General features: G+C 46.1%; 1 protein-coding gene across 2 annotated transcripts in view; it reads left to right on the top strand.

The window, feature by feature from the left end:
* The window catches only part of Inpp5d (inositol polyphosphate-5-phosphatase D), a 117,587-nt gene that overhangs the window by 57,540 nt on the left and 32,507 nt on the right, over window positions 1-27,540 (top strand). For both annotated transcript variants that reach the window (XM_057762560.1, XM_057762559.1), the window contains exons 6-9: window positions 6,510-6,597; window positions 12,363-12,443; window positions 12,564-12,635; window positions 13,923-14,046. In XM_057762560.1, coding sequence (XP_057618543.1) covers window positions 6,510-6,597; window positions 12,363-12,443; window positions 12,564-12,635; window positions 13,923-14,046 — 365 coding nt within the window. The remainder of the gene's footprint in view (window positions 1-6,509; window positions 6,598-12,362; window positions 12,444-12,563; window positions 12,636-13,922; window positions 14,047-27,540) is intronic.

Raw genomic sequence — 27,540 nt, 5'->3', positions numbered from 1 at the left:
CGGTTTTGTTACTGTCGTTTGCTTTCTCTGTAAAGAAAAGTGGAGAACATTGCCAACTCATTTACTCAGGACCTGGCCCTTAAATGTATATATTTTATTTATGTGTGTGTGTGGCACAGGGCAGTGGGGGGGGGGGGGGGGCATGCATGTCCTGTGCTGTATGTGTAGGACAGAAGGCAGCTTTGCAGAGTTATTGGTTCCCACCGCCTGCCTTTGTGTGGGACCCAAGGATTGAACTTGGGCTGTCAGACTTGCACAGCTGTGCTCTGACCCGCTGAGCCACCTCAGCCGTCTGATCAAGTCCCTTCGGCTTTTGTCACCACTTTTCCTCCTTGCCACAGCCTCCACATCCAACGCACACATAATGGCACCAGCATTTTGTGTGTGGGTGGTGACAGCTCAAGTCTCCTGGTGACGGAAGTTTTTAACGTGAGCCGATTCACCATAGCGTCAATTCCCTACCACTGAAGTTATCGAATCACTGACCAATCGGTAAAATTTATGATTTTTAAAAAATTCTTTTGATTGTACATTTTGAATTTCATTAACCTGAAACTGAACTCCAAACATAAGCACACTTTGGTTGGAGCCACTAACGGCGAATGCCTTTAATCCCAGAATTTGGGAAGTAGAGGCAGGTGAATCTCTGTGGGATTGAGACCAGCCTGGTCTTTATGATGAGTTCTAGGACAGCGAGGCCTATAGAGAGATCCTGCCTTAAAAAGCAAAACAACCCCATAACTACACTTTCACCATCAGGAGACCAAAAAGTCAAGCTGGTCTGCAGTGCAGTGTGAGGAATTAGCAGGGAATATTTCAAATGCTCACAGCTGGGCAAGGGAAAGTAACACCAGGAAGCAGCTGAAAACAGTCACGGGGGCCCAAACAGCTTACAATGAGCAGGGAGCATCTGATAGGGGCAAGGGCTTGCCGCGGCCCTGCCCTAGTTCATGCTTTGGTGCACTTGAAGCCGTTTCCAGTTCTCTGGTGCTGCACCAATCTTCATTTGGTTACTGCTCAGAAAAGAGTCTTTCATCACCAGTAATCCAGTTCCTTGTTCTATTTAAAGGCTCTTAAAGGCACAGGCATTTGTTACATTTGGTAAACGTGACAAATAATTTCTTTGACAAACCAAGCAGTCATCAGGCTGGCCTGCCAGCCTTTTGTTTCAGTGACCTGGCTTTCCCTGCCGATGCTGTCTGTGGTGCAGCCAGCTGGGCGCGGGCTGTCGTTTTTATACATCTCCGTGATATATTTTGTTCCGTTGTTAGAAATCATTTATCACTAGGGGAAAATATACACAAATGGCCTTTTCTTTATATATATATATATATATATATATATATATATATATATATATATATATATTTTTGTGACAGCTGATAACAAGCTGTTATTTCTGCCTGGACACGGGTCCTGACCTTTGCTGTGTCCTTGCTAGTCCTTCCATGACTCCCCACAACACTGAGTTCCCCAGCACCTGCCTCACCCCATCACTATGGTGATAGCAGCTTCCCTGATATGCCTGCTTCTCGTACATTATTCCAGTGTAAAAAGCTTCAATATCTCCATTTATTGGATGATTAACGTCAAGTCATTCGAGGCACTGGAATGTTCTGAACCTCCTCACACACATCTTCTTCGCTGTTATAGATCAGGTGGTGGCCAGGCACGGAATGCTAGAACAAATTGCTTTCCTTCCCCCCTCACCCCACATCCCTGCAGGTGCATCCTCTGTAAACCCAGGGTTGGAAGTGCTCGATTAGATAGGTGTGTTCACTCATCCACGTGTTCATTAACCCTCTAGCAAGCACTGAGGGCCTCCTCGGCACCCGTTCTGAGAACAAAGTTAAAGATGAGTCAACATACAGAAAACTCCAATTTAGTGACAGGTTCAACAAATAAAGGCACGGGGGCCTGGAGAAATGGTTTCTGACATTTCCTTCTTTTTTTTTTTTTTTTTTTTTTTTTGATTTTCGAGACAGGGTTTCTCCGTAGCTTTTGGTTCCTGTCCTGGAACTAGCTCTTCTAGACCAGGCTGGCCTCGAACTCACAGAGATCCGCCTGCCTCTGCCTCCCGAGTGCTGGGATTACAGGCGTGCGCCACCACCGCCCAGCTTGACATTTCCTTCTTTTACAGAGAACCTTGATTCAGTTCCCAGCACCCATAGGGAGGCTCACAACCATTTGTAACTCTAGTTCCAGGGGATCTGATGCCTTCTTCTGACCGCTATAGATACAAGTCACACATAAAGTGCACATAAACTCATATACAGAAAGTAAATTTAAATTTTTTTAAGATTTATTTTTTATTATGTATATAGTGTTCTGTATGCATGTATGCATGCAGGTCAGAAAGGGGCATCAGATCTCATTATAGATGGTTGTGAGCCACTATATGGTTACTGGGAATTGAACTCAGGACCTCTGGAAGAGCAACCAGTGCTTTTAACCTCTGAGTCATCTCTCCAACCCCCCAGAAATATTTTTAAAATAAAGGAATTATTTACATAGATGTTCAGATAGACAAATTTTCATTTCTACATTTTATTTTTGTTTAAATTTATTTTTGTATGTATGTGTGTGTGTCCTTATGTGTATGTATACCATGTCTGTCCATGTACCCATAGAGACCAGAAGAGGGCAGAGGATTCCTTGAAACTGGAAAGATGAGAAATCGTGAGCCACTTTGCATGGCTACTCAGAATCTAACTTGGTTCTGTGCAACAGCAGCCAGCTCTTAACCGCTGATTCCTCTCTCCAGCCTCCCTTCCTCTAATTTTTAAAATTTGCCCTTTTCCCCTTCTTTTTGAGACAGGGTCTCAGTACGTAGCTCATCTTGACTTGACCCCTCTCTCCTCTTGCCTTAGTCACAAGGCTGAATTTATAAGCATGCGCCACAATACCCTGCTTAGAAGCTCACCCACAAGGCTGGAGTGATGGCTCAGTAGTTAAGAGCACTGACAGCTCTTCCAAAGGACCTGGATTCAATTCCCAGCACCCACAAGGCGGTTCACAACTGTCTGTAACTACAGTCTAGGGGACTTGTCAATTTTTCGGGTGAGGGGGAAAAGTGAAGTGATAAGGGCTCAGAGAAGAAGAAGAAGAAGAAGAAGAAGAAGAAGAAGAAGAAGAAGAAGAAGAAGAGGAAGAGGAAGAGGAAGAGGAAGAGGAAGAGGAAGAGAAAGAAGAAGAAAAAGAAAGAAGGAGAGTAAGGGGGAGAAGCACAAGAATTAGCGAGGAGAAGAGTAAGGGCTGATTTCTACAAGGTTTCTAGTTTTACAGACGGAATGGGAAAATTCCATAGGCAAGGACAATGATAACATGCACATCAAAATCACAAAAAGGGCAGGTAGAACCTGACAAAGCAGTACTCCAAAGCAGGTGGCCCGACCCAGGAAAGAACCAGCAGACATCCCAAACCATCAGATAAAGTTGCTAAAATCCCTGAATCCCGATTCACCCATTCTCCTCATCTAATCTCTTTGGTGATAACCAACTTTGGGGACTCCCAAATTTGTTTGTTAGCAGAGGTGGGGCATGCTGCCTTCCTGCTCAGTGCCTGTCTTCTATAGAAATTTCTATGTGGTCTGTTAGCAGGTAATTTTGTGGAATTGACTCTAGGTAAATTTGACTGTTAGAACAAAGAGTGAATGCCATAGCTCCAAGGCCTCAGGGGTAGGGGGTATGGAGCAAGGCCACTGAGGAGGTGTTCTGGGAATGAATCCCATTTCAAAGGGAAGAATCACGGCTTCACAAAGTTTCCACAGATATGACAGTGACTTTTCCAAAAGACAAGTGAACACAGCTCTGCAGCTCTGCAAAATGGGTTACCCCATAAATTGTCTCCTTGTGGGTCTGCCTTTATGAATCTGTCAGCTGTACATTTACTGTACAGTCTTGTGGGTTCCAACAATATAGATACAAAGAAAATTTTAATTGCTCCCTAGTAAATATTAATGATAAATTTCTAACTATACTGCTAGAGAAAAAGTAATAGGGGAATAAAAAGTTATAAATCACTTTATAACAGCATCTAATCCATCTAGAATGAAAATAATGTGATAATGCCAAAAGCACTAAGTAAACTTTATAGCAATATATGAAAATGGCATAATTCCCAACAAAAAGTTGGTGAAAGAGGTAGTCAATTTATCTAAAGAAAAACTGAGTAGAAATCAACCACAGAAAAAATACTTAAAGGCATTCGAAATTAATATAGAGGCCCACTCAGGACCCCAGGCATGCTCAGTCCTAAAGTATGACATAACTATGGACTTTATAAAAGGGAGAGAGAAAATTCAGTTGTAGAATGTGCGCATAGCATACACAAAGCCTTGTGTTCAGTCCCAAGTGCCATTTAGACTGCGTGGCAGGACAAACCTATAAGCCCAGCACCACAGAGGCAAAAGGGTCAGAAATTCAAGGTCATCTTCAGCTACTTGAGGCCAGCCTAGGGGGCGGGGCAGTGGGCGGGGCAAGGGGGAGGGAGATGGAGAAGAAGGCAGTAAAAGCCACACAGAAGGCAATCAAGACCTTGTCCCAGGAACAGTACTGGCATCCTGGCACCTGTGCTGTCACAAGAATTGCCAACATTGAAATAAAACCACTAGTTCTCCTAATTTTGTGATCAGAAAAATTTTTTAAATGGCTATGTGAACAACACTGTTCAAAACAGTATTTACACACGCCTTTAATCCCAGCACTCAGGAGGCAGAGGCAGGCGGATCTCTGTGAGTTTGAGGCCAGCCTGGTCTACAAGAGCTAGTTCCAGGACAGGCTTCAAAGCTACAGAGAAACCCTGTCTCGAAAAACCAACCAAACAAACAAACAAACAAAAAAAACAAAAAAAACAGTATTTATAGTAACAAAGATTTCAAACTAAACCCCCAACTTCTAGACATTGATTGGGGCACATCTCTTGTTAGCTTAATTTTAAAAACTTTAGGATGTTAAACATGTAGAATCATGGACAGTTTTTTTATTTTTTTTAATAAAATGCTAAGTGGAAAAATCAAACTTAAGACTTCCCACTCTGATTTAAAGGGTGTAACAATAACAGAAAGAGATGGAAATAGAGAATCCATCAAACCTAGTTCTGGGGCTATCAACAGACTTGATACTCTTTAGCTGCCAGGAGATCTGCACCTGAACACAGGGACCCCCTACCCAGTACCCCAAAGTTGAATTATTTATATATTTTAAAATATTTATTTATTTATTATGTATACAATATTCTGTTTGTGTGTCTGCCTGCAGGCCAAAAGAGGGCACCAGACACCATGACAGATGGTTGTGAGCCACCATGTGGTTGTTGGGAATTGAACTCAGGACCTTTGGAAGAGCAGGCAATGCTCTTAACCTCTGAGCCATCTCTCAAACCCTTATTTATATTTCTTTATCCATTTTTGTCTCTGTCCTGAAACTCACAATAGACCAGGCTAGCCTTGAACTCAGAGACCCACGTGCCTCTGCCTCCTGCATGCTGGGATTAAAGGCATGTGCCATCACTCCCAGCTTCCTTTATCATTTTTAAAAGGAATTTCATATGTGAGTACTGTATTTGTATCATTTCCCCTCTTCCTCCCTCCGGCTCCTCCCAAGTCCCCTATCACTCACTTAAACTCCTACCTCGTGTTCTCTATTATTGTTACATATATACATATAAATACATAATGCTATCTGCTGAGCCCATTTAGCGTTGTTACATATTTAAAATGCGCTTTCTAGGAGGCTAGGAAGATGGCTCAACGGATAAAATTCTTGCTGTGCAAGTCTAAGGACCAGAGTTCAGATCCTCAGTTACCATACAAAGGCCGGATGGGTGTGGTGGCTAACACCACACTGGTTTGCATGCTGGAAGCAAAGAGAGAGAGAGAGAGTCCCTGGAGACATGGGGTCCCTGAACCAAGTTGGCTGGACAGACTAGCTGAACTGGCCCGCTGTGGGCTCGTCAAGAAACCCTACCCCTAACATAAAATAGAATGTGATAGAGAAGATACCTAAAAGTTAACCTCAAGCCTCCATATGCGTGTGCACACATATACATACATACTTGTCACACACACACACACACACACACACACACACACGTAAATAAAAGAAAAATTTGGCTCTCCAGACCAAATCATACTGAAGCCCAGGAGTTTGCATTTTTAATGAGGGGTGTGTGTGTGTGTGTGTGTGTGTGCACGTGCACGCATTTCCTACAGACACTAAAGGTTGGAGAGCATGTTCTTAAATGATTTTAAAGTAGTATCTGTTTCCAGATTGGACTTTCCTACAGGTTACCTAGTGCTGGGTGGGTTCTGCTCCAGTCTGATGGAAATCGGAAGGGTGGGAGGGTGGGCCAGGCTGATTGGACCAATGATCTTTGCCCGGGCTTGTCTTACTGGGGAGGGCTCTGGGATTTGCCACTGGGGTGTAACCTGTCGATAGCTCAGGCCGGTGTTGCCTGGAGTGCTTCAGGTTCCTATTTCTGGAGCTTAGCCTCGATTCTCCACTTCCAGGGAAGTCGTCAGGACCCTCCCATCCCTGGAGTCCCTGCAGAGGTTGTTCGACCAGCAGCTCTCCCCAGGCCTCCGACCGCGACCTCAGGTACGGGGAGCTTTGAGTTTGGAAAGATGAAATTGCTACGCCAGGGAGAGGAAAGGGCTAGCCAGCATCTGGGGGGGACTCTGAAGGCAGACGGAAGCACCACCCACCTTTTCTGGTGTAAACATCGGGTGGGGGTGGGGTAGAACCCCTTGCCCTGGAAAGGCAGCCTCTGATTTCAGACAATGCACCCGTCCAACAAACTACCTGGTGTTGGGTGAGGAGGCAAGCAAGGCCGTTCCCATCATTTCTCCTCAGAAACTGGAAGGAAAAGAAACCACGCAGTCCCAAAGTTCTTGGCACATTTAACCCCAGGGACTGCAAGATGGTGGTGCCCCTCCCCCGCAGCTGCTCATGGCTGGGCAGGAGACGGGTCAAATTGAGCATAGGTCTATCTATCTGTATTTTTAGTGCTTTCAGTAAATTTAAAATCAAGGGCCAGAACCTAGATCCTAATATTATAGCATTGTTAAAAGTGAGAACACTTTTAGCCAGACGGTGGCGGTGCATGCCTTTAATCCCAGCCCTCGGGAGGCAGAGGCAGGCAGATCTCTCTGAATTCAAGGCCAGCCTGGTTTACAAAGCAGTTCTCAGAAAGCCAGAGCTATTAAGAGAGAAACTCTGCCTGGGGGTTTGTGGGTGGGATTGTGAGAACATGAAATAGCACAGCGTAGTGTAGGGTCAGAGAAGGTAGTATCCAATAACACAAATATTACTTACTGTTAATACTAGGAAAAGGAAATAAAATAGATAAAAATTAGCCCTATTCTAATGATGTATTTTTTATTTCTTCAAAAATTTAAGTTATTTATTTAAATACGTTTACATTAATTTTTTTAAAAAATTTCATTCAGATAACAATTTTTTTCATTTATTTTACATACCAACTAGTTCCCTCTCCCTCCTCTCCTCCCATCCCCTCCCCCTGCCTTCCTCCTCTCCTCCCCATCCGCTCCTCGCCCCTCTCCATTCAGAAGAGGGCAGGCCTCCCATGGGCTTGCACAAAACCTAGCACACTAAATAATGATCTGTGTTTATTGTTGATTTGGGGAAATTGGCCTCCAGCTTTCCATCTCCTGCCTTAGCCTCCGAAATGCTAGGATTATAAGCATATGCGAACACACCTGGCTAAAGGTTATTGTGTGTAGAAGGGGAGTGATGAGTGTGTGTGTGTGCGCGTGTGTGCGCGCGTGTGTGCGTGCGTGTGTGTGTGTGCGTGCGTGTGTGTGCGCGCGTGTGCCCATGTGTACATGTACTTGCATGTGAAGGCCGGAGTTCAATGTCAGGTGCCTTCCTCACTTGTTCTCCACCTGATGCTTTCTATCACATTGTATTTATCTAGTGTACATGTGCCCGCACACAGGCACTCAGGAGCGTGTACCAGGGCCCGGGTGTGAAGGTGGACATCCACCGTCTGAGTCCCCGAATCAAACTCCGGTCGGTAGACCCTGGCCATACCTTTACCTGACGAGCTCTCGTCCTGGTCCTCTACCTTGTGTTTGGGATAGCATTCTCTCTCAGAACCTGGAGCTCCTCCAGATTCACCTTGGCTGGCCAGCCAATAATCTTCAAGGATTAAACCCTCCTTCCAGCCCCACCCGGCGTCCACCCTCAGTGCTGGAGTTCAGTGACTGCTGCCAGGCTCAGCTTTTTCCTGGGAGCCGGAGACCCAAACTCAAGTTCCGTGTTTGCATGGCAGGAGCATTTTAAAATTAAGCCTTCTCGACACCCCTTTACCCAGGCCTTCAATGGGGGAAAGACTATAAACTGAGCTGCTCACTGACAGGAGGTATGAGGAAAGATGTTCAGCTGCTCCCATGGGTGACCAGGAAATGCTGTTCTACTCCTCTCTTGCTTATCAGATAGAAATGTTGATTGTGGCCAGTAATTTTGGCTTTGGGAATAATAGTGGCATTCATAGGGCCTCACTCCTCTGCTGGCGAGAGAAGAAACGGGTTTTCTGAAGGGCGGACGAACTGTGTAGAAAAGTTGGCTGCTCTTTTCTGAAGGGGAATGGGGGAGTGGGGAGGGGGGACTCGGAGGAGTGGAGGGGGGAAACTGCAGTGGGAATATATTAGATGAGAGAAGAATTAAAAACAAAATAAATGAATAAATAAATAAAGACTGCCTGCAGCCTTCAAGGAGTCAGTCCTCCGTGGGGGAAGCTGGTTTAGAAATCACATGGCCACTGAGAGACACTGACCAGGGCAGGAACTGACGCTTTGTCTCTGAAAATGAAGACAGGAAATCAGATGGATGGCAAAAGATGGCCAAATGTGGCCGAATAAATTAAGAGGATTGCGTCCATGGTGCAGGTGCCGCTGTGGCGTGAGCTCCCGGCATTCTCCCTTGCTGTTTGAAGACAGCATGTTACAGTGCAGTATGGGAAGGAACAAGAATGAGGGTGCAAGGCTGCAGGCACGAGCCAAGCCAGGAGGATTTCAATCCAAAGGATGCTGGTCACCGCCGCGTGACCGGAAGGGCTGGAGAGAAATGGGCTGGCCAAGAAGCTTGTAGGGTGTTAAAATTACTCTGAAGCTTTAATGTTTTGAGACTCCAGAGCAAGCCGACAGTGGAGTATGCACATACGTGGGGGTGTCACAAAAATGTGGGACTCTGAGACAGCCCCTGTGATGGCAACTTTTAGGCCACCCTCAGACAGAAAGAGTAGCTAGGGGCTTAGAGCCTGGCATGCTGGAATCTAGTGACCGTGCAGCTCTTGGGAGCTTGAGGAAGGAAATTCCTGGAAAGACAGGTCGTCTTCATAGCAGCCTTGAAACTAGGTGAGTTGTGCCAGGCTGCACCTGCTGTAGTCCTAGTTCTTCAGAAGACTGAGGCAGGAAGAGTACTTGAGCCCAGAAGTTCTAGACCAGTATGGACAACATAACAAGACTCCAGTCAGAAAAACGGGAGGGGAACCGAATAGGTGAGGGTCATACTAGTGTCTTCCTGCTCCAAATGTCCTGTGCAAATGAGCTTCCCTAGTGCCAGACAAGGGAGAGGTGGGGAGGGCAGAGACCCTCCTCTCCCTCACCCTTGACCTTACTAACAGAGCCGGCTATAACCTGTTTTACAAAAGGACAGCTTTTCGGGCCTGTTCCTGTCTGTGGTTGCTCTGAATAGCCATCTTGAAATATGCCAGAGAAGAATATTTTGAGGTAGCCTATTTTGGTCTCCCACGAAGATTTTACAAGGAAGATGTATTTGTGTTCTATTTATACAACTAAAAATATTCATCAGAGCGAGGGAAACTGGTTCTTTGCTGTCTTTGAAGTGAAGGATGGGTTAATTTCTAAGAAAGTAAATGCAAGTCTAGGCAAAATGGGCACTACCAGACACAGGCATTGAAATAGTTTGAATGGGAGCACACACCCAAAATCTTTGAAATAAATAAGGAGAGAGACTAGGTCTCCAGAGCTGGGCCTTCAGTGGTCAGGCTAAGACCAGCGGGCAACATGGAGGACTGTCCTTGTGATTAGAAGCAAGACACAGTAGTCACAAGGTAGAGGGTGGCAACCTCTACATGGGGTAGAATTCGGGTCTCACTCCTGACCCCCCATAAAGCAGAGAAGTATTTATCTTTGTTTTAAATGTTTATCTTTTTTTTTTTTTAAACTCAAAGATCCACTTGCCTCTGCCTCCCCAGTGCTGGGATTAAAGGTGTGTGGCATGCAATCACACTCAGCTATTTTTGGTGTGTGTGTGTGTGTGTGTGTGTATGATCAGTGTAGGTGTCCACAGAGGCCAGGGTGTGTGTGTGTGTGTGTGTGTGTATGTGATCAGTGCAGGTGTCCACAGAGGCGGGGGGGGGGGAGAGGGGGGAGTGGGGGGAGAGGGAGAGAGAGAGAGGTGTGCAGGTGTCCACAGAGGCCAGGAGATGTTGGATTCCCTAGAGTTCCAGGCAGTTGTAAGCTGTCCAGTGTGGGTGCTGGGAACTGAACTCAGGTGCTCTGGAAGACTGGAAAATGCTCGTAACCATCAACCCCCTGTCAGCCCCAAGAGTATTTATTTTGATAGGCCCTCAGACCTTATAGTCCAGAGCAATGATCTAATACAGGGGTAGGGAAAGAAGACTGGCCCCTGTGCCTGAGTTCAGTCTTATCCCCATTGGCTCTTCATTCCTTGTCTATGTAGTAATGCCCAACCCCGCACAGCGGGAAAAGGAGCAGATACACCCAGATAGGTGCCTGGCATCTTAACAAGGCTGACTCTTGCCACCATAGAGCCTTTTTCCCTGGGGAGGCAGAGGTGAGAAAATATGACAGTCAAAATAGTTGCTGACCAAGGGAATGGTATGAGCCCTGAGTGAGGCCTGCAAACTCTTTCAAAAGTGTAGTTAAACTGGGCATGGTGTTGCATGCATTTAATCCCAGCACTCAGGGGGCTAGGCTGATCTCTGTGAGTTCAAGACCAGCCTGGTCTACAGATTGAGTTCCAGGACAGCCAGGGATACACAGGGAAACTCTGTAGCCAAAACCAGATTTGATGTCACGGGCCTCTAAGCCCAGCTTATAGGATACTAAGGATGCTCAGAAAGGAAGACTGAAAGTCGAAGGCCTGCCTAGGCTATCTACATCTCCAGACCCTGACTCAAGCAAACAGGAAACAAACTAAATCAAAAGCCAGTGTATGACTGATAGCATGAGCAAAGGCTTTGGGGAAGGGCTAGTGTTCCAGTTAGTCATATGCCGGTCTAGTTTGTCCATTCTACTTCGGGAGGCAGGGGCAGTACCTCGTTAACTCTGCCTCTCCGGCAGGACAGCATTTCCAAGGTAAAAGAGAGATTTTAGAATTTAGCTTTTGTTTTGTCTTGTTTTGTTTTCAGTGCTTAGAATTGAACTTGAATCCTACTCATGCAATTCATGCCTCAGCCTTGCAAATGTCTATTCTATAAATATGTGCTTGGAGTTAAGCCTAGCGCACATGGGTGCCAGACCCAGTCTGTCATTCATTGGCTGTGTATCTTTGGACAAGTGACTATAGGCGTCTGGTCCCCACTGTTCATTAAACAGGTCTGATAAGCATCTTTATTAGCCAAACATCAGTGTTGAAACCCTGAACACTATGCTCTTGGTCTCTTTCCTCCTGGAGCCAACATACTAGCAAGGGAATTGTAGACCAAAACCATGGGGACTGAAACAGATCACATCAGGGTAGTTTAATGGTGACAGCCAGTTTTGAGCTATGGTAGTCAGAGAGGAGCTTTTTATGGATTTGAGATCTCGATGGCAAGATGCCCTTCCCAGATGAGATCCAGGCCCCTGGATATTCCTTACCAAGCATAGCTCACGGTAGACCAGAAGCAAGGAAGAGGGTAGTTCAGAGTGGAACTTGTGAGCCTGTAGCACCTTTAGAGTCGGGGTCTGGAGCTTGCATGGGGTCCTGCCCGCCATGGGAAGCAAGCAGTAAGGGTTTTAAGCGGTGGGGATGGGTATATTTTGGAAGTAGAGCAAGAAAAGCAGCTCAGGCGATGTAGGAGGGCGGGAAGGTGATGCTCAAGGATGGCCCGGAGTTTTAAGGACTGTGTAGGTGGGGTGAGAAGCACTGTGGGTGAGGGAAAGAGAAGCAGTGAAGATCTATTTTTCTGGCCATGAGGAATTTGGGGTGCTTATATATATACCACAGTGTCCTCGTCTTCAGACAGGGATGATAATGGCACTGCGGGATGGGAGACGGAAAGGGGAGCAGCAGGGGAAGTGTTCAGAGCCCACCCCCACCCCCAACTCGCCGTCCACCAAACCTCATTTGCGCTCATTTTGATTCCCCAGGTGCCCAGTGAAGCCAACCCCATCAACATGGTGGCCAAGCTCAGCCAATTGACAAGTCTACTGTCTTCCATTGAAGATAAGGTACTCACAGATTCCTCCAGCACCTCTTGCTTTTGTCTGCAGTCCCCTCTTGCACCAAGAATGTCCAAGTCCCCGGTTCTGCATTCCTATGACTCTCTGACTCATCATTGTTGTCCGCAGGTCAAGGCCTTGCTGCACGAGGGCCCTGAGTCTCCCAACAGGCGTTCCCTCATCCCTCCAGTCACATTTGAGGTAGGTGACCCTAGAGGAGTGGAGCCTGACCTCCAGATCCATCCTTGGGAGCCACTATGGTTCCTGTGAAAAGAGGGCTTTTGCTTTGGGCTGTAGAAGGAGAAGGAACCCAGTGGCAGGAACTAGTATTCCGTGAAACCACCTCGTTGGAAAAGTAGATAAACATCAAAATGGTTATGTACCGGCATCAGCAAAGCCCCCTTCGTGGGGAGCCTGTAAAGAAAGGGCTCCTGACTGGTCCCAAGGTGGTTTAAACTTTGTCCTCCTTAAAATGGAAAGGAGGAGTAACATCAAACTGAGGGCCACAGACTGCTTATAATAGAATAGTGTCTGGGGCAGGGGACAGTTCGAGAAAACAATTCAATTCTTGTGATTTCCTTAAAAATGACTGGCTTACACTGAGACACAGAAAAGTGGTTTTCCTCTAAGGACACTTATTATTCTGATGCTTCTGGCCCAACCTAGTCCCGCCTTCATGAGACACCCCGCCATCCACCCCAAAGCCTTCCTCATCACTGAAAAGGAGTCCCACAAAAAGACCGACTTCCATTTTATTTTCCCGCCTTGTTTTTTTTAATTTACATTTATTTGTTTATTGGGTGCGTGCGTGCGTGCGTGCGTGTGTGTGTGTGTGCGCGCGCGTGCGTGTGTGCTAGGTAAGAGGACAACTTGCAAGAATGAGTTCTCCAGGTCACCGGGCTTGGTGGTAGGTCCCTTTACCCACAAAACCATCTTGCCTGACCCCTCTATCACTCCTGTTTGTTTGTTTGAGACAGAGTCCCACACAGCCTCCTCTGTGTCACCACACTCAGCTTTGAGTTTCATTTTCTGAACATGCCCAGGCAAGAGTCTTCTTCGTAATTATTACCAGTAGATGTTCAATTAGTGGTTGTAACAAGGCCCCAGAGTGTGAATCTATTAGTAAGACTCTTCCCAGAAGTAGATGACACATCGGATTAATAACTGTTGTCAAACTAATCAGTGAATAAACCATTTCCCAACAGTTCATCTGTTTCCTCCACCAAATCTGTCGTGGAACAGCTGGGTCGCACAATGGGCGAGCCTGGCTCGGCTTCAGTGCCAGCCATTTTCAGGCGTGCTATGTATGGGATAGTGGGGTGTTGTGGGATGTGTGCGTTGTCAGGCCAGGGTGGAGAAGGCATGGAAATAATTGCCAGATAGCCTTTCATAGGACACTGACCCAGAGTTCCTCAGCCATGTAGACTAACTGATCAGAGTTAGTAGCCCCAAAGCCCAGCCTCTAACTGCATCTCTTACACTCTAAAGGTAAAGTCGGAGTCCCTGGGGATTCCTCAGAAAATGCATCTCAAAGTGGACGTCGAGTCTGGGAAACTGATCATTAAGAAGTCCAAGGATGGGTCCGAGGACAAGTTCTACAGCCACAAAAAGAGTAAGCCACCCGCTCCCCAGCCCACCCTAACCCTTCAACATGCACCTCGTGTTCTGCTTCTGTGTGGGAACTCTTTTTTTTTTTTTTTTTTTTGGTTTTTCGAGACAGGGTTTCTCTGTGGTTTTGGAGCCTGTCCTGGAACTAGCTCTTATAGACCAGGCTGGTCTCGAACTCACAGAGATCCGCCTGCCTCTGCCTTCCGAATGCTAGGATAAATGCATGCGCCACCACCGCCCGGCCTGTGTGGGAACTTTTACAGACAACCGGTGACTAACCGTCTGGCCAACAGGGCTCTCAGTTACTTTTCTATTGCTGTGACAAACACCATGGCCACGACGGCTACAAAATAAAACGTTTGAGGTGGGGCTCACAGTTCCAGAGTAAGGTGAACATCCGTGCCTATCCTGATGGGGGAGCACGCTAGCAGGCAGGCCAGCATGGCGTTGGCTCAGCAACTGAGAGCCTACCTACATCTTGATTCAGAAGCACGAGGCAGAGAGAAAGCTAATTAAGGATGCTGGTTTTTGAAACCAACTGCCCCCTCCACTGTCACACCTCCCCCTACAAGGCCAGTCCTCCTAATTCTTCCTAAATAGTTCCGCTGACTGGGAACCAGGCATTCAAATAGATGAGCCTATGGGGCTCCACAGGGACTGTCAGCAAAAGCCAGTCCCCCTCCCCCACTCTTGAGGGGAGGTCCCTGTCCCTGAGTGCTCCCAGAGCTTCTCCCTGCCCATTGAATTCCTTCCCTGCTACAAGGACACACTTGAGGGATCTCCCTGCATACTCTGCCAATACCCCTGGAAATGAGATTGTAAATGGATTTCTTATCACAACTGCCCCCGTAGAGTCCCGTGTGTATGCATGGGGATTTTATGTCTCTGCGTGTGCCTTGTCTTGATGGTGTGGCTAGGGGAGCTGCTGGGCTGGCACCCTTAGCAAAGCACTCACCGCACGGATCTCAAGTGTCTGAGCTCTGTGTCTCAGTGGTCCAAAGTCACATCCCAGCTCTGTCACTTAGAAGCTGGAGACCGTGTCCCACTTCTCTCTGAGCCTCCGGTTCTAGTTCTCAGGGATGAGAACGATTGAATAAGCAGCACATGGGGTTGTCTGGATTCTGTATATCATGGTACAGCTCAGCATCCAGCCTCCCTGAAACCAGCTGTTCTCACGGGCACTCCCGAGCTACTGCAGTCCTGTATGTCACACTGTCCAGTATTTATGTACACAGTGGGAATGATTCCCACGACAGCTGGGGAAGAAGCTGCTGTGGGCAGAACAGCATCCAGGACAGCTAGCAACCCATATGGTCCCTGCCCACATGCAGTTTGCGTTCTGGTGCATTGAGGGTGAAAAAATACTCACTCAGATAAATCTATCAGTTCAGCTACTAGGAAGCCTTGGAGCAAACAGAACAATAGGATAGGGAGAGGTCCTCTGGGAAGAAGGGATGGTCTAGGGAGCAGACAGAGCAGGCTGGCCCTTGTAAGCAATGAGCGTGTAAGCTGAGATCTCAGGTTGGGAAGGGGCTTGAGGGAAGCATCTTCAAAGAGGACAAACACCATGAGGTAGAGTGACACAGGGTATTGAAGAAGAGCAGAAATGGGCCTGGGGGTGGTGCAGAAACAACTGGAGGGCAAGGGGGTGCTGTGTGTCCTAACCTCCTGGGCAAGGTAAGTATCTCATGAAGAAGACTTTGGGAACACTCCCAAGCCAGAAGTTTCAGGCTAGACCTTGGTGCTGTTGAGTTAGTGCCACAGGTGGCTCAGATGGTGCACGGTCATCATCCCAACATGGGGTTTGACTACCTGGTGCCTTCAAACCCAGGCTCTGCCCCCTGCTGAGCATCACAGTAGCCTAGAAACCCAGCCTCTCTGGGCCTTCAGTCTCTGTCTGTCAAATGGGAATGGTGACAACAGATGTCACGTAGAGGCGGCATGAGAAGCCATGCATTCATGCTGATGAGAGCAATTCACACATCACTTCTCTGGGTTGAGTGGGAGAATGTCCAGGCAGGGACTAGGGATGGGGCGGGGACTGCTGATCTGCACTTCTGCTCCTTAGTCCCTCCTGGGCACTGGCCCTGTCAGGGGTAGAGTAGAGCCAGGGAAGGGCCAAGATAGTACTGGGGAAGAAAAGATCTCCTTTCCCCTCTTGCATCTTGAGTACTTGGCAGAAGCCAGGACAAATTGCCAAGAGGAAAGAGACTGGATTGATCACATGTTAGTCTCATGTGACATGGAAGCCCCCACAGGAAAACTAGGTAGGACTGGGAGGATGGCTGAGCAGAGTCTCACAGCCAGGTTTGGGAGGGGGGTGGGCTGAAACTGGGCAGTGGGAGGAGCTTAGCCAGGCCTGGAGCTCAGATTCCCCTCAGCCTCCTTTGTCCTTGGCATTGGACATTCTTCCCTCCAAGTATGGACAGCATCTTAAATGGTTTTATCACCATCTTAAAGACAAACCAGAAAGTCCTTTCTGCCTCCTCATCCCTTCTGTCAAGGTGCTATGTTTTGGGGTACTGGGTCCTCAGACCCATCAAATAAATACACCATGAGGAGTATTAAAAGTCCAGAGCTGAGTTCCCAGCTCAGCCATCGTGACTTGGTTTGGCGCCTTCTCTCTGGTCCTCGGTTGCATCTTGCAAAGCTGCTGCAAGGGTTAAAAGGATGAATACCAAAATATGTGGGGCCCCGGCATGGAGAGGGTGCTTGATGACACGTGGTGACACTGTCAGCGGTGTCACTGTTAGAATTACCCTTCCCATGTCGCTGTAAGGACAATGGAATGGGGGTGGGGTGGGGTGGGGAGATGGACTGGGAAAGAGAGCCTCTGGGCTCTGGAGTAAGGAGCTGCCAGGTCATTGTCGAGTTGAACTCACAGCATCAGGGCAGGGCTCTGCCTTACTGCGTCCAGTTGGGGAGCGGCAGATGGTTTGAGCAGGAAGCCTGTGCCGGAAGCAGCTAGCTTAGACAAGTGTGTGCCGCTTGCGCAGGGAGAGTAGGTCAAGAGAGCCATTGCAGCGGGGTCGCCGGTGACAGCTAATGAGGTCACGCTGAGCTCCTGAGAAGTGTCGAGAACTGGGTTTCGGTGCTGGGTGCTGTGGTCGCTGTGACAGCCATGTGATTTACCGCCCATGCTGCAGACAGATTTGCCTGTTTCACACTGCCCCCACGTTCCAGAGCCTCATGTGTGCCTTCATGTAGTTTTCTCTATCAATCAAAATAAATAAATAAAAGGAAAATATTGAGAGAGACGAGGGAGAGAGAGAGGATTTCTTTCTGTGGATGTTTTGTTTTATTTGGTTGATTAGTTTTTTGTTTTTCTTTTTTCTTTTTTTTGAAACAGGGGCCGTTTTCTAAGCTAGTTTTGAATTCACTGTGTAGCTAAGGTTTAGAATTCCCAGTGCTCCTGACACCAGCTCTGTAATTGCATTCCATTCTATTTCTCACTGGTTTCAAGAAAGCAGAAAATACAAATAAGCAAATGTTTAGAGCAAAATCCTACGTTGTCAGATGACCTTGGACTTTACCCTCCCAGATACTTGCTTTTCAGATAGTGCTAGGCTCTGCGCGGTGGTGCAGCCTTTTAATTCCAGCACTTAGAAGGCAGAACAGGCAGCTCTTCACGAATTCAAGGGCAGAGTAATCTACACAGTGAGCCTTGGGCCAACCAGGGCTGCATAATGGGACCCTGTCTCAAAAAAAATAAAAAATAAATTAGCAGCAACAATAGTGCAAGCTGTGCATTGTGGTACACACCTACAATCTCCTTTCCTTTTTATAAGTTTGTGTGTGTGTGTATGTGTGTGTATGCATGCGCGTGTGCACATGTGCGCATGTGTGCGTGCGCGCAGATGGCCAGAAGAGGCTTTGGATTCCCTAGAGTGGAGTCACAGACTGTTGTAAACTGCTTGACATGGGACCTGGCAGCCTAGCTTGTATCCTCTGCAGGAGATACATGTTCTCTTATCCACTGAGCCTCTCCAGCCTGCACTTTGGATGAGGGCACAAACATTTCATCCTGCATCATACGAAAGGGCCAACACTGACGATCTCAGACCCCACAAAACCCAGAAATTTCATGATTGAACCTCATAATTGCAAACCTCAGTTGTCCCCACTTCAGCTTACAGAAATGTAATAGTGGCTTCCTTACTGAAACCTATCTTTAATTGGAAATGGCTTAAGGTTTGGTGTCTTGCTTAGTTCCATGTCTTTATTCCTCTGAGCTTGCAGCAATGAAGGGAGCATGGGACAACATGGTAACAATGAATGAAAAGACAGAACACATGGGGGGTGAGTCCTATGGATAAAAAGAAGTTGGGCTATGAGATAAGAGCATAAGACTGCGAAATAAGCTGGAGAGGTGGCTCCGCAGCTAAGAGCACTGGCCGTTCTTTCCGGAGACCCAGGTTTTACTCCAGCCCAGGCATGACAGCTCTCAACCATCTGCTACCCCAGTTCTGAGGAACCAGCTGCCCTCTTCGAACCTCCATGGGCTCTGCATACATTTGGTGCACAGATATGTGCAGGCAGAACACCCATAGCTGGGTGTGATAGTGCATGCCTTTAATCCTATCACTTGGGAACCAGAGGCAGGTGGATGTCTGAGTTCAGGGCCAGCCTGGTCTACAGAGCAAGTTCAAGGACAGCCAGGGCTACAAAGAGAGACTCTGTATCAAAAATTAAAAATAATAATAATAATAAATAATATTAATTAAAGCCAGGAGTGGTGGTACATGTCTTTAATCAGAGCATTTGGGAGGCAGAGGCAGGTGGATTTCTGTGAGTTTGAGGACAGGCTAGTCTATGTAGAGAGTTCAAGAACTGTCAGAAGAGGAAAGAAAAAGGAAGAACCACTCTGCAGAGTCAGGGGGATCAGGAGTTCAAGCCAACCTTGACTATACAGAACCTTGTTTCAAAAATCCAAGAAGAAGATAGGTGGCGGTGGCGTACACCTATAATCCCAGCACTCAGGAGGCAGAGACAGGCAGATCTCTGAGTTCAGGGCCAGCCTGGTCTACAAGAGCTAGTTCCAGGACAGGCTCCAAAAGCTACAGAGAAGCCCTATCTTGAAAAATAAATAAATAAATAAATAAATAAATAAATAAATAACCAAAACAAACTGAAATTTTTGAAATTGAAAGGGCTGGAGATAACTCTCAGTTGCAAAGTGCTTGTCTACCATGTGTGAGGCCCCCAGTGCTATCAAAAATAGAATAAAAACAGAAAAAAGAGTTAAAAGGTAAAAATTCAAGGGAAGCTCTCAGGAGGAGGGTCTGTTTTTGTCTTTTGAGGCAGAGTCTAGTGACCTGGGCTAGCCTGGAACTCACTCTGTTGTTCAAGCTAGCCTCAGACTTGACCCGACAGTGGTGTTCCTCATTCAGTCTCCTGACACACACCATGGTGCACAGCATGCTTTTCTGAATTGATGCATTAGCCCAGGAAATTCGTACCCATAACAAGTGTTAGTACAAGAATCCAGAAAAGCGTGTCACCGAATAGCACGTGTGTCCAGGTTGAGGATGTCCCCAGTCTTCAGCATAGCAGACACCTCCGACAGAGGGGACGCCCACTACACTTGGGTTCGATGGAAAGGCCCCAGACTTCCTGAGTGAGACAGAACACAGACTATGTTAGGCATTCCTCAGCTTCTGTGGGTGCTCTGAGAACTCCCAGGACTCAGCATGGGACCCCATATGGTGTCTGCCGCTAGGCTTAGCTGCAGATAAGGACTTCTTCCCGAAAAAGAACTCCAGTAGCTCGGGAACTGTAGCAGAGCTTGACAAATGGGAGTCTATAAAACTGAAAAGCTTCTGACCAGCAAGGGAAACAGTTAACAGAGTAGAGACAGCCCGTTCATCTGACAGGGGATTAATATCATAGTGATATCCGCGCACCCATGTTGATCATAGCCACATCTATTATAGCCAAGGTAGGGAATTGGCCTTAGTGCCCATCAGTGAATGAAGAAAATGTTCCTGTAGGCAATGGAATAGATATTACTCTATCGAAGAACAAGGAGATACCATTTACAGGAAAATGGGTGGAACTGGGGATGAGAAAAAGGGAAGGAGGACAAGAGAGACCGAGAGGAAGGACTGATGGGGGAGAGAAGTAGAATGACATGGAGTAACTGTGGACTGACCCAGGTACATCACGTGGGTGAGTGAAGATGGCACAATAAATGGGTATGTTAATATATGCTGATTTAAAGGTCAGGTGAGTTTTAGAAACTAAGTCTTGGAAAGCTACTAGAGATGCTGCTGTGTCAAAATGAAGGTGTAAACAAAGAAAGAAGAAGGGGTGTGAGAAAGAAGGTCCAGCAAGAGGGGCAGGGGAGTCGATTTCTGGGTGTTAAAGGCCACCTGACCTAGAGGTTCTGGGAAAATGCTTAGTCACTGGACACGGACAACAGAGAAGTGCTTAGTCACGTGAGAATTAGTGTTACAAATTGGGGGGAAGAGTTCGAATCGAGGAAAGCCCGTAGCACAGAGTTAGGGCGGAAGCTCAGAGTGTAGGGTGACCCACAGACAGCACCATCGAAAAAGAGGAGAGCAGGGCAATTGTACAATTACAGAAACCCAGGAAATGTTTCATATTTTTATTCCTTGAGAATTTCATAGATATTCACAATGTATTCTGATCATCTTCACCCCCACATTCCTCCCCTAAGTCCTCTTAGATCCACCCCCCAACTTCGTGTCCTCTTACTGAGTCCAATTTGTGCTGCCCATATGTTTGTGGGAGTGAGACCATCCCCAGGGTCTTGGTACCTACCAGTGGCCGTACCTTAAAGAAAGTTGTATTTCTCTCCCCCCAGCAGCCTGCTGTCAGTAGCTCGTCAGCTAAGGGTCCATTCTTGAGCCCCAACTCAGGAAAAACTTTTGTTTAGGGAAAGAAAAAGAAACAAAGAAAAAGACAAGCCGGGCGGTGGTGGCGCACGCCTTTAATCCCAGCACTCGGGAGGCAGAGGCAGGTGGATCTCTGTGAGTTCGAGGCCAGCCTGGTCTACAAGAGCTAGTTCCTGGACGGGAACCAAAAGCTACGGAGAAACTCTGTCTCGAAAATAAAAAAAAAAAAAGAAAAAAAAAAAAGAAAAGAAAAGAAAGAAAAAGACAAGTACCAGTCCGTCAGGAGCCTTGTCATCGTCATGGTGATACAGCATTGTTTATCCAGCAAAAATAGGATGTTAGAAAGATGATGGGGAAACTGAAATTATGTTTTTTTTATTAATTAATTTAATTATTAAAGATTTCTGCCTCTTCCCCACCACCACCTCCCATTCCCTCCCCCTCCCCCAATCAAGTCTTCCTTCCTCCTCAGCCCAAAGAGCAAGCAGGTTTCTCTGCCCTGTGGGAGGTCCAAGGACCACCCACCTCCATCCAGGTCTATTAAGGTGAGCATCCAAACTACCTGGGCTCCCACAAAGCCATTACATGCAATAGGATCAAGAACCCATTGTCATTGTTCTTCAGTTCTCAGTAGTCCTCATTGTCCATTATGTTCAGCGAGACCGGTTTTGTCCCATGCTTTTTCAGTCCCCGGCCAGCTGGCCTTGGTGAGTTCCCGATAGATCATCCCCATTGCCTCAGTGTGTGGGTGCACCCCTCGCCGTCCTGAGTTCCTTGCTCGTGCTCACTCTCCTTCTGCTCCTCCTTTGGATCGTGAGACTTCAGTCCAGTGCTCCAATGTTGGTCTCTGTCTCTGTCTTCTTTCATCGCCTGATGAAGGTTAATATTCAGGGGGATGCTTATATGTTTTTCTTTGGGATCACCTTCTTATTTAGCTTCTCTAGAGTCACGAATTATAGTCTCAATGTCCTTTATTTATGGCTAGAAACCAAATATGAGTGAGTACATCCCATGTTCCTCTTTTTGGGTCTGGCTTACCTCACTCAGGATAGTGTTTTCAATTTCCGTCCATTTGTATGCAAAATTCAAGAAGTCATTGTTTTTTACTGCTGAGTAGTACTCTAATATGTATATATTCCATACTTTCTTCATCCATTCTTCCATTGAAGGACATCTAGGTTGTTTCCAGGTTCTGGCAATTACAAACAATGCTGCTATGAACATAGTTGAGCATATACTTTTGTTGTATGTTTGGGCATCTCTTGGGTATATTCCCAATAGTGGTATTGCTGGGTCAAGAGGTAGGTTGAACCCGATTTTCCTGAGAAACCGCCACACTGCTTTCCAAAGTGGTTGCACAAGTTTGCATTCCCACCAGCAATGGATGAGAGTGCCCCTTTCTCCACAACCTCTCCAGCAGAGGCTATCATTGGTGTTTTTTATTTTAGCCATTCTGACCGGTGTAAGATGGTATCTTAATGTTGTCTTGATTTGCATTTCCCTGATTGCTAAGGAAGTTGAGCATGATCTTAAGTGACTTTTGGCCATTTGAACTTCTTCTGTTGAAAAGTCTGTTCAGCTCAGTGCCCCATTTTATAATTGGATTGATTAACCTTTTACGGTCTAATTTCTTGAGTTCTTTGTATATTTTGGATATCAGACCTTTGTCAGTTGCGGGGTTGTTGAAGATCTTCTCCCAGTCAGTGGGTTGCCTTTCTGTCTTAGTGACAGTGTCCTTTGCTTTACAGAAGCTTCTCAGTCTCAGGAGGTCCCATTTATTCAATGATGTCCTTAGTGTTTGTGCTGCTGGGGTTGTACGTAGGAAGTGTTCTCCTGTGCCCATGTGTTGTAGAGTACTTCCCACTTTCTCTTCTATCAGATTCAGTGTGTTTGGACTGATATTGAGGTCTTTAATCCATTTGGACTTGAGTTTTGTGCATGGTGATATATATGGATCTATTTTCATTCTTCTACAGATTGACTTCCAGTTTTGCCAGCACAATTTGTTGAAGATGCTCTCTTTTTTCCATTGTATACTTTTAGCTCCTTTATCGAAAATCAGGTGTTCATAGGTTTGTGGGCTAAAGTCAGGGTCTTCTATTCTATTCCATTGGTCGACTTCTCTGTTTTTATGCCAGTACCAAGCCGTTTTCAGTACTGTAGCTCTGTAATAGAGTTTGAAGTCAGGGATGGTGATGCCTCCAGACAATCCTTTATTGTATAAGATTGTTTTGGCTATCCTGGGTTTTTTGTTTTTCCATATAAAGTTGATTATTGTCTTCTCCAGATCTGTGAAGAATTTTGATGGGATTTTGATGGGGATTGCGTTGAATCTATAGATTGCTTTTGGTAGAATTGCCATTTTTACTATGTTGATCCTCCCAATCCAAGAGCAAGGGAGGTCCTTCCATTTTCTGGTGTCCTCTTCAATTTCTTTCTTCAAAGACTTAAAGTTCTTGCCAAATAGATCTTTCACTTCCTTGGTCAGAGTTACCCCAAGGTATTTTATGCTATTTGTGGCTATCGTGAAAGGTGATGCTTCTCTGATTTCCCTCTCTGCTTCCTTATCCTTAGTGTATAGGAAGGCAACTGATTTTTTGGAGTTGATTTTGTATCCTGCCACATTACCAAAGGTGTTTATCAGCTGTAGGAGTTCTTTGGTAGAGTTTTTGGGGTCGGTTATGTATACTATCATATCATCTGCAAATAATGAAAGCTTAACTTCTTCCTTTCCAATACGGATCCCCTTGATCCCCTTATGTTGTCTTATTGCTATTGCTAGAACTTCAAGCACTATATTGAAGAGGTATGGAGAGAGTGGACATCCTTGTCGTGTTCCTGATTTTAGTGGGATGGCTTTGAGTTTTTCTCCATTTAATTTAATGTTAGCTGTCGGCTTGCTGTAAATAGCTTTTATTATATTTAGGTATGCCCCTTGTATCCCTAATCTCTCCAAGACCTTTATCATAAAGGAGTGTTGAATTTTGTCGAATGCTTTTTCAGCATCTAATGAAATGATCATATGGTTTTTTCTTTCAGTTTATTTATATGGTTGATTACATTGATAGATTTGCGTATGTTGAACCAGCCCTGCATCTCTGGAATGAAGCCTACTTGATCATAATGGATAACTTTTCTAATGTGTTCTTGGATTCGGTTTGCCAGTATTTTATTGAGAATTTTTGCGTCGATGTTCATGAGTGAGATAGGCCTGTAATTCTCTTTCTTGGTTGGGTCTTTGTGTGGTTTTGGTATCAGGGTAACTGTAGCTTCATAAAAGGAATTTGGCAATGACTCTTCTGTTTCTATATTGTGAAATACATTAAGAAGTATAGGTATTAGCTCTTCTTGGAAGTTCTGGTAGAATTCTGCATTGAAACCATCTGGCCCTGGGCTTTTTTTGGAAGGGAGATTTTTGATGACTGTTTCTAATTCTTCGCGACTAACAGGTCTATTTAGATCGTTCACCTGGTCTTGGTTTAGGTTTGGTATATGGTACTTATCTAAAAAAGTGTCCATTTCTTTTGCATTTTCCAGTTTTGTGGCATACAGGCTTTTGTAGTAAGATCTAATGATTCTCTGAATTTCCTCTGTGTCTGTGGTTATGTCCCCCTTTTCATTTCTGATCTTATTTATTTGCATGTTCTCTCTCTGTCGTTTAATTAGTTTGGATAGGGGTTTGTCAATCTTGTTGATTTTCTCCAAGAACCAACTTTTTGTTTCATTGATTCTTTGGACTGTTTTCTGTGTTTCTATTTTGTTGATTTCTGCCCTCAGTTTGATTATTTCCAGTCTTCTACTCCTCCTGGGCGCGTCTGCTTCTTTTTTTTCTAGAGCTTTCAGGTGTGCTGTTAAGTCCCCAATGTATGCTTTCTCCGTTTTCTTTAAGTGGGCACTTAGTGCTATGAACTTTCCTCTTAGCACTGCTTTCATCGTGTCCCATAGGTTTGAGTATGTTGTCTCTTTGTTTTCATTAAATTCAAGGAAGACTTTAATTTCTTTCTTAATTTCTTCCTTGACCCAGGTGTGGTTCAGTAGTTGACTGTTCAGTTTCCATGAGTTTGTCAGCTTTCTGGGGGTAGCTTTGTTGGTGGCTTCTAACTTTAATCCGTGGTGATCTGATAAGACACAGGTGGACACTGATATTTTTTTGTATCTGTGGAGGTTTCCTTTGTTTCCAAGTATGTGGTCAATTTTCGAGAAGGTTCCATGAGCTGCAGAGAAGAAGGTGTATTCTTTCCTATTTGGGTGGAGTGTTCTATAGATGTCTGTTAAGTCCATTTGATTCATTACCTCCAACAATTCTCTTAATTCTCTATTAGTTTTCTGTCTGATTGACCTGTCCATTGGTGAGAGAGGTGTGTTGAAGTCTCCTACTACTAGTGTGTGTGATTTGATGTCTGCCTTGAGTTTTAGCAATATTTCTTTTACATAAGTGGGTGCTTTTATATTAGGGGCATAGATATTCAGGATTGAGACTTCATCCTGCTGAATTGTTCCTGTTATGAGTATAAAGTGTCCCTGTCGATCTCTTCTGATTGATTTTAGTTTGAAGTCAGTTTTGTTAGAAATTAGTATGGCCACACCTGCTTTTTTCTTAGGACCATTTGCTTGAAAAACCTTTTCCCAACCCTTTACTCTGAGTAGATGCCTGTCTTTGTGGTTGAGATGAGTTTCTTGCAAACAGCAGACTGTTGGATCCTGTTTTCGTATCCAATCTCTTAGCCTGTGCCTTTTTATTGGTGAATTGAGACCATTAATATTAAGTGATATTAATGACCAGTGGTTGTTAACTCCGGTTATTCTTACTGCTTTTGGTAGAAGAGTTTGTGTGTCTCCCTTCTTTGAGTTGTGCTGTTGAAGGGTCGCTAGATGCCTGGGTTATTGTAGGCAGTGTTGGCAATGTTGGATTCCTTGGGTTGTGATTTTCCTTCTATTACTTTCTGTAGGGCTGGATTTGTGGCAACGTATTGTTTAAATTTGTTCTTATCCTGGAATGTCTTGTTTTCTCCATTGATAGTGAACGATAGCTTGGCTGGGTATAGTAGTTTGGGTTTGCATCCATGGTCTCTTAGTTTCTGTAGTACCTCTATCCAGGACCTTCTGGCTTTCATGGTTTCCATAGAGAAGTCAGGTGTAAGTCTGATCGGTTTACCTTTATAAGTTACTTGGCCTTTTTCCTTTGCAGCTCTTAATATTCTTTCTTTAATCTGTATATTTTGTGTTTTGATTATTATATGGCGAGGGGACGTTTTTTTTTGATCCAGTCTGTTTGGTGTTCTGTATGCTTCTTGAATATTCAAAGGAATATCTTTCTTTATGTTGGGGAAGTTTTCTTCCATAATTTTGTTAAAAATGTTTTCTGGACCTTTGAGCTGTGCCTTTTCTCCTTCTTCTATCCCTATTATTCTTAGGTTTGGTCTTTTTATTGTGTCCCATATTTCCTGAATGTTTTGTGATGAGAATTTGTTGGTTTTGGTGTTTTCTTTGATCAGTCCGTTTATTTTCTCTATGTTGTCTTCAGAATCTGAGATTCTTTCTTCTATCTCTTGTATTCTATTGATTATGCTTGTTTCTGTAGTCTCTGCTCGTTGACCTATATTTGCCATATCCAGCTGGTCCTCAGTTTGTGTTTTCTTCCTTGCTTCCATTTCAGTTTTCAATTCTTGGACTGTTTCCATTACCTGTTTGATCGTTTTTTCTTGGCTTCCCAGGGTATCATTTACGTATTTACTCATTTCTTCAAACTTTTTGTTATACTTCTCATCCATTTCTATGAGGGCGTTTTTTACATGTTGTTTAAGGGACTCTATTGCTTTCAAAAAGTCAGTTTTTTCCTCTTCTCCTGTGATAGGGTGTTCAAGTCCTTGTGTTGTAAGATCATTGGGTTCTGGTGTTTTCATGTTGTTTTTCAGATTGTTGGGTGAATTCTTGCCTTGGCGTCTGCCCATCTCCTCTTACCGATGCTATCTATTGGGTTTGATTTAATTGTAGCGGGGCAATCTGTTCTCAGTGCAGGCTTCACTGTTTCTTGCCCTCACTATCCTGTATCCAGTGCCTCTGCCGCCCGGGCCTGCCTGCCGGTGCCTCCGCCGCCCGGAACTGTCTGTGCGCCGGTGTTTCCGCCGCCTAGGCCTGCCTGCCAGTGCCTCCGCCACCTGGGCCTGCCTGCGCGCCGGTGCTTCCGCCGCCTAGGCCTGCCTGCCGGGCCTGACTGTCGGTGCCTCCGCCACCCGGGCCTGCCTGCACGCCGGTGCCTCTGCCGCCCGGACTTGCCTGCGTGCTGGTGCCTCCGCCGCCCGGGCCTGTCTGTGCGCCGGTGCTTCCGCTGCCTAGGCCTGCCTGCCGGGCCTGACTGCCGGTGCCTCCGCCACCCGGGCCTGCCTGCACGCCGGTGCCTCTGCCGCCAGGACTTGCCTGTGTGCTGGTGCCTCCGCTGCCCGGGCCTGCCTGCGCGCCGTTGCTTCCGCCGCCTAGGCCTGCCTGCCGGTGCCTCCGCCGGCTGGAACTGTCTGTGCACCGGTGCTTCCGCCGCCTAGGCCTGCCTGCCGGTGCCTCCGCCACCTGGGCCTGCCTGCGCGCCGGTGCTTCCGCCGCCTAGGCCTGCCTGCCGGTGCCTCCGCCACCCGGGCCTGCCTGCA

The sequence above is a fragment of the Chionomys nivalis genome, chromosome 2 (genome assembly GCF_950005125.1).
Source record: "Chionomys nivalis chromosome 2, mChiNiv1.1, whole genome shotgun sequence".
Taxonomy (NCBI): Eukaryota; Metazoa; Chordata; class Mammalia; order Rodentia; family Cricetidae; genus Chionomys; species Chionomys nivalis.
This window is presented reverse-complemented; position numbering and strand designations above follow the sequence as displayed.